Below are 7,769 nucleotides of genomic sequence, written 5' to 3'. Positions count from 1 at the left end.
AGCACGCTGCTGAGCTCCGCACAAACACCGCACAAGGTAGGCTATACCACTGGCCACCAATGATTATTCCTTTTTACTAGTGATGTGCACCGGACATTTTTCGGGTTTTGTGTTTTGGTTTTGGATTTGGTTCCGCGGCCGTGTTTTGGATTCGGACGCGTTTTGGCAAAACCTCACCGAAATTTTTTTGTCGGATTCAGGTGTGTTTTGGATTCGGGTGTTTTTTTCAAAAAACCCTAAAAAACAGCTTAAATCATAGAATTTGGGGGTCATTTTGATCCCATAGTATTATTAAACTCAATAACCATAATTTCCACTCATTTCCAGTCTATTCTGAACACCTCACACCTCACAATATTATTTTTAGTCCTAAAATTTGCACCAAGGTCGCTGGATGGCTAAGCTTATACCCCTTTCACATCGAACAAATAACCCGGTATCGACACGGCATATTGCCGTGTCGACACGGGTCAGTGTGCGATGTGAAAGCACTTACGGCGAATTAGAAGGATTATACCCGGGTTGAATACCGGGTCAGGCGCAGTGTGAATGGGAGCCGCGTCGATGCGACACGGTTCCCATTCACAGCATAGGGAGAGGCGGCACAGGAGATGAGCTCATCTCCCAGCGCCGCCTCCACCCCCGCCCCTGCTGCTGCTGCACCCCGCCGCTGCTATGGCAACCAACCCGGTATATTGTCGGGTCGGAAAGCCATCAAAGGAGACCAAATGCCGGATCCCACCCGGTAAGGACATGTTTCTCTTACCGGGTGGGATCCGGCATTTGCGATGTGAAAGCGGTATAAGCGACACAAGTGGTCGACACAAACACCTGGCCCATCTAGGAGTGGCACTGCAGTGTCAGACAGGATGGCACTTCAAAAAAATTGTCCCCAAACAGCACATGATGCAAAGAAAAAAAGAGGCGCACCAAGGTCGCTGTGTGACTAAGCTAAGCGACCCAAGTGGCCGACACAAACACCTGGCCCATCTAGGAGTGGCACTGCAGTGTCAGGCAGGATGGCACTTCAAAAAAATAGTCCCCAAACAGCACATGATGCAAAGAAAAAAAGAGGCGCAATGAAATAGCTGTGTGACTAAGCTAAGCGACCCAAGTGGCCGACACAAACACCTGGCCCATCTAGGAGTGGCACTGCAGTGTCAGGCAGGATGGCACTTCAAAAAAATAGTCCCCAAACAGCACATGATGCAAAGAAAAAAAGAGGCGCACCAAGGTCGCTGTGTGACTAAGCTAAGCGACACAAGTGGCCGACACAAACACCTGGCCCATATAGGAGTGGCACTGCAGTGTCAGGCAGGATGGCACTTCAAAAAAATAGTCCCCAAACAGCACATGATGCAAAGAAAAAAAGAGGCGCAATGAGGTAGCTGTGTGACTAAGCTAAGTGACCCAAGTGGCCGACACAAACACCTGGCCCATCTAGGAGTGTCACTGCAGTGTCAGACAGGATGGCACTTCAAAAAAATAGTCCCCAAACAGCACATGATGCAAAGAAAAAAAGAGGCGCACCAAGGTCGCACCACAGGTATAGAATGTAGATGGATAGTATACTTGACGACACAGAGGTAAGTACAGCAGTGGCCTTCCGTATCGTACTGCTATATATACTGGTGGTCACTGTGTCAGCAAACTGCAAAACTAAAATGCACCACAGGTATAGAATGTAGATGGATAGTATACTTGACGACACAGAGGTAGGTACAGCAGTGGCCTTCCGTACCGTACTGCTATATATACTGGTGGTCACTGTGTCAGCAAACTGCAAAACTAAAATGCACCACAAGTATAGAATGTAGATGGATAGTATACTTGACGACACAGAGGTAGGTACAGCAGTGGCCTTCCGTACCGTACTGCTATATATACTGGTGGTCACTGTGTCAGCAAACTGCACAACTGAAATGCACCACAGGTATAGAATCTAGATGGATAGTATACTTGACGACACAGAGGTAGGTACAGCAGTGGCCTACTGTACCGTAATGCTATATATTATATACTGGTGGTCAGCAAACTGTGCAAAACTTAAATGACCCACAGGTATGGATGGATAGTATACTTGACGACACAGAGGTAGGTACAGCAGTGGCCTTCTGTACCGTACTCCTATATATTATATACTGGTGGTCAGCAAAATTATGCACTGTGTACTCCTACTATATACTACACAATGCAGCACAGATATGGAGTGTTTTTCAGGCAGACAACGTATACTGGTGGTCACTGGTCAGCAAAACTCTGCACTGTACTCCTCCTATATAATATTATACTGGTGGTCCCCAGTCCCCACAATAAAGCAGTGTGAGCACAGATATATGCAGCACACTGAGCACAGATACTGTATGGAGTGTTTTTCAGGCAGACAACGTATACTGGTGGTCACTGTCAGCAAAACTCTGCACTGTACTCCTCCTATATAATACAGCTGCTCCCCAGTCCCCACAATTAAGCAGTGTGAGCACAGATATATGCAGCACACTGAGCACAGATAAGGGGCGTTTTTTTCAGGCAGAGAACGGATAAAACTGGTGGTTACTGATCAGCAAAACTCTGCACTGTACTCCTCCTATATTAATATAAAGCTGCTCCCCAGTCCCCACAATGATATAAGCAAGCACAAATATTTGCATCAACTCAACAATGAATAAACGGAGAGGACGCCAGCCACGTCCTCTCCCTAACATTTCCAATGCACGAGTGAAAATGGCGGCGACGCGCGGCTGCTTATATAGAATCCGAATCTCGCGAGAATCCGACAGCGGGATGATGATGTTCAGGCGCGCTCGGGTTAACCGAGCCATACGGGAGAATCCGAGTATGCCTCGGACCCATGTAAAATGGGTGAAGTTCGGGGGGGTTCGGTTTCCGAGGAACCGAACCCGCTCATCACTACTTTTTACCAACACTGCCCACCCTTTATGCTGCTCTATCCATGTTTATATAGGCCCCTGCCCAAAATGCTGCGCCACTGCAAGCCCCAGCCAGCCGCGCCCTAAACGCCATTATACTACGCCACTGACCACCAATGACTATATTATGCTGTTTTTCCACCACTGCCTACCATTATGCTGCACCCACCATTATACTGGCCGCCCTGCCCAAAATGCTGCACTGCTGCAAGCCCCATGCGGTCACGCCCTAAACTCCATTATACTGCGCCATTGACCACCAATGACTATTATGCTGTTTTACCACCACTGCCCACCATTATGCTGCACCCACCATTATACTGGCCCCCCTGCCCAAAATGCTGCACTACTGCAAGCCCCATGTGGCGCACCCTAAACGCCATTATACTGCACCACTGACCACCAATGACTATTATGCTGTTTTACCACCACTGCCCACCATTATTCTGCACCCACCATTTTACTGGCCCCCCCTGCCCAAAATGCTGCACTACTGCAAGCCCTGCACACCAATGTATTCTCACAACATATTTCTGATAACTCACACTAGTAACTAGAACACAAACTTTATTTAACCAGAATAGTTTAACTTTTTTAATGTTTTTTTATTTTCCTTTTTTTGCATTCTGCAGATGTCCTATGAAAACCGCGATTTTCTTTCCGGCTTCATCAGCCTGTACCGCGAGGAGGAGTGTCTGTGGCTGACATCCTAACCGGACTACAGCAACAAGCAGAAGAGGGAGGCTGCTTATACGCGCATGGTGGAGTACTCCAAGCCCACCTTCTCTGCTGCCTCGGTGGCCTGGGTCCGAAAGAAAATTGCCAATCTTCGAACAGTATTTGTGAAAGAAAATCGCACGGTGGAGGAGTCCAAGAGGTCAGGGGCCGGTGCAGACAAGATGTATGTGCCGCAGCTGGGGTACTTTAAAGATCTCAACTTCTTCCTGGAGAAACGGTCTGCTAAGGAGTCCATGGTGGTGATGGCCGAGTTCGAGGAGGGAAGTCTGGACATGGAGGAGGCCGAAGGGGTAAGTTGCCTTTTAAATTGTTTTACCTAATACATTCCTCCTGCCATGCCACAGCTCCCTCCCCATTGAAGAAGGCATTATATTTTTCCCTGACCTCTATTACCCTTGCAGTGCCACGTATAGTTGCTGCAGGTGGTCCCAAGGAGGAAATTGGCGCTGTCACCACAGGCTGGATGGGATCTTCCGGTCCGGTTGGCAGAAAAGGCATTTGTCTTGTGGCCTTGCGACGGAGCATGTTGTGTAGTATGCAACATGCTGTTACAACACAGTCAATTTTGTCCAGCCTCATGTTAATGGGTTTGTGGAAGATCCGTAACTGGTTGCTGAGAATGCCAAATGTATTCTCAACAACCCTGCGGGCCCTAGAAAGGCGGTAGTTGAAAATGCGCCTATCATGGTTCAGAACTCTTTGTGGGTAGGGCTTCATTATGTGTTCATGCAGTGCGAAGGCCTCATCTGCCATGATAAAGTCAAATATTACCTATGAACATAAGCTATATACTTATTGTGGACTAAGTACGCAATTGGCGCACGGAGTACCGTAAGGGTACGCACTTAGCGTAGCAGACGCTAGGCCGAGGGCACGACGCACGAGCGGCACGTATGCTCACGGGCTTACGCTTAGTATCGAGCACGCTATAGGCGGCCCGAGTACCGTACTGCTACGCTGTTAGCGTAGCGGACGCTGTGCCGTGAGAGTAAGACACGAGCGGCGCTGACGCTCACTGAATGACACACAGTAAACCTTGTTAACAACACACTGTAAGGGTATGCTTATACTGTAAACCTTAGTACTGTAAAATTACCACAATGTAACGCTTATTGACTTTGATAATATGAAAGCTGTTTGAGCGATTGAGATGCTCAGAAACCCTTTACAATAACTGGTGAAACACACAAGACCTGGTAAGGTTCCAACACCTTCGTAGAAGATTCTTTAGTATAAAAAGGAGAAAAACAGTTACAGCTTATACACTACAGACCTAACATCAATATCTAAACAGAATAACAAGAAATAAATGTTAACAATAGCGAACGATCGCAAACAGAACAAACACAAAGAGAATAAAATGGCAAATACTTAAAGGATAACAAAATGAGAACGAATGGCGTACATAAAGAATAACAAAATGGCTACAGAGAAACTTACACACGTGGGAATGATTCGCAAGCGCGTCCTGGACCAGCCCTCAGCCTTCAGTGTGAAAACCTTTGTAGAGAGAGTGAGTGCTGGTCCGGCAATGGTGGCCTTTATATACACAGCATACAGTACAATACAATGGTCCCTACAATCTCATTGTTCATTGGACACAGGAATGTGTCTCTGCATTATAACAAAAGATCATAGGTGGATTCGAACAGGTGGGCTGTGTCTACTTCCAACTGCTCAGGTGGGAGGTATCCTCAGGATTCCCGCCGCATGGATAATGAACCGCAAATACAGTAAATGTCTAGAAACTACTTTTAAACATAACTATACGCAGGAGCGAACAATCTCTTCCTAACCAACACTGAAATGTTACTATTAAAATACTCTTCAGTTAGATACTAAACACCACCATTCAACCTTTGTCTGACCCTTCATATCATGCAAAGAGGAATCCCCATGTCCACGAACCATTTACACTAAACATACTTGCTGACATTGTTAAGGGAAATACTATCTATAAAACACACTATTTAGGTTAAATATGATATAAACGAGTCGCCCGCTACAAGCTCACAAACTCTACCGTAAATACGCATATCTCGCGCGTAATCGCCGGAGCGAGTTTACGCAGTTTGCGGACATGTGTACGCACGGCAGACTGGGTGCACGAGCAGCGGGCATGTGCATTGGGGTTAGACAAGGCATTGTGAATCACGATATTTTTCGACTTTGACAGTCACGAACTCAAATCCCAGGCCACTCTTTGTTTGCTCCACAGGCGGTAGATGAATGGAGTTGTTGGTGAGCCTATCATAGAAGCGCGTATTTTTCAAAGATCCACCATCCGAGCAACGACCATTTTTCCCAACATCCAGGAAAATAAACTCATAGTTTGCATTGACCACCGCCATGAGAACAATGCTAAAGAAGCCCTTGTAATTGTAATAGTCCGACCCGCTGTTGGTGGGTTTGGTGATGCGCACATGTTTCCCGTCTATTGCACCACCACAGTTTGGGTAATTCTAGCGCCTCTCGAAGTCCTCTGCAATAGCTTGCCATTCTGCCACGCTTGTAAGGAACTGTAAAAGAAAAAAAATTAGTCAGACTATCCACTAAATATGTTTCTCTTTACCCTACAGACACCTGAAGAAGACCTCAGCCATACCCCTGCCCTCATCAACCCCTCCCCTGAGGAACCTACCTCTCCGCCGCGACCTACTGGGAAGAGGAAGCCACGGAAAACTACATTTGTAGAGGACCCTCTCCTAGTGGAGGCACGTTCACAGCTGCTACGTAAACTTGTTGAGTTTGACGACTTTGCTTTGTATGTTAGCAAAACTATGCGGAAGGTTTCTGCGCAGCAGCAGGTAGACTGCCAGCGCCTGATGTCGCAGGTTTTGTACCAAACACTATCAGGGCATCTGACACCAGAGTGGAGCGTCCATGGCCCAGAACCTAAAGCATTTGCTCCTCATCTCCCATTGTCCTTTTGTTCACCACCACCCACCTACCCTACATCTACTACTCCCCATCCCAGCTATCATTCCGGTTATCCGCAACCGCAGGCCCAATCCAACTACCCTTCATCCACTATGCATCCTCCTCAAACCCCTCCTCATCAAACCATCCACCCTTCCCGTTTTCGTCAACCCCCAACCCCATCCACGCACCCTTCCCCCACTTTCCAATCTCCTACTCAAACCAGCTACCCTTCCCAAGCCAGACACACATCCACCGTCTCCTCCGCAATTATGACCTCCTTGTTGTCACAGGGGGGACAAGTGGACGAGGAGGAGGAGACAAGTCTCTTTCAAATGTAGGGTAATTCTCAATTACTGGTGCCCTTGTTATACATACCAACAGATGTGGTGCAGTCTGATACTACGGTGAGTGTCAACGCTTTCAGGCGGACAATGCACATATGCTACGAGGGACTGGTTGATGGTACCGGGGACCCATCTTCCTGCCCCTAGCTGCATGTGTGCATTGTGCCCCTGGCTGCCGTGCCACTCAACACCGCAGTATCAGAATGCACCACATCTGTTGGTATATATAACATGTGGCTATAATACTGGTCGCACAGGTTGTTTTATGTTGAATGAATGACCCCCATTTTAATTATCTTAAGCACATTAGTGTTATTCTTAACCATTTGGGGGGTGCTACCACAGGCAAAATAAATCTGCACAGGAGAGAAAGGGAAAGGGTTCGAAATGCCCTATAGTGGTGCACACAATTAGTTTATTAAAATATAACTTTTATTATGATATGAAATAAAAACCAGCGAATTTTAAAAGGAAAAATAGAATGGTGTGAGTAAGAAAGAAATCGTGATTAAAAATAAAATTGCTGCGCACTAGATGTCACGGAATTGACTCATATATTACTATTAAAATTTGTAGATAGTGGGGAGTGTATCAGGAGTATATAATTCCTATATATCTGTAGTTGATATTTACACTACATTTCTACTAGCTGTAACGGAACTCCTAAAATAAATGTCTACATTTTCTAATCCCTCCCAGGATTAATCCTGGGAGGGATTAGAAAATTTAGACATTTATTTTATGAGTTCCGTTACAGCCAGTAGAAATGTAGTGTAAATATCAACTACAGATATATAGGAATTATATACTCCTGATACACTCCCCACTATCTACA

General features: G+C 46.4%; 1 protein-coding gene across 1 annotated transcript; it reads left to right on the top strand.

The window, feature by feature from the left end:
* Window positions 1-3,575: 3,575 nt before the first annotated feature.
* Window positions 3,576-7,313, top strand: LOC134961338 (uncharacterized). The gene is made up of 2 exons (XM_063941589.1): window positions 3,576-3,958; window positions 6,248-7,313. Exons 1-2 carry the CDS (start codon window positions 3,689-3,691, stop codon window positions 6,926-6,928), a joined length of 951 nt encoding a protein of 316 aa, XP_063797659.1. The 5' UTR covers window positions 3,576-3,688; the 3' UTR covers window positions 6,929-7,313.
* Window positions 7,314-7,769: the final 456 nt, after the last annotated feature.

This window comes from Pseudophryne corroboree, chromosome 1 (genome assembly GCF_028390025.1).
Source record: "Pseudophryne corroboree isolate aPseCor3 chromosome 1, aPseCor3.hap2, whole genome shotgun sequence".
Classification (NCBI taxonomy): Eukaryota; Metazoa; Chordata; class Amphibia; order Anura; family Myobatrachidae; genus Pseudophryne; species Pseudophryne corroboree.
The sequence above is the reverse complement of the archived record's forward strand: the minus strand, read 5'-3'. Positions and strand labels throughout refer to the sequence as shown.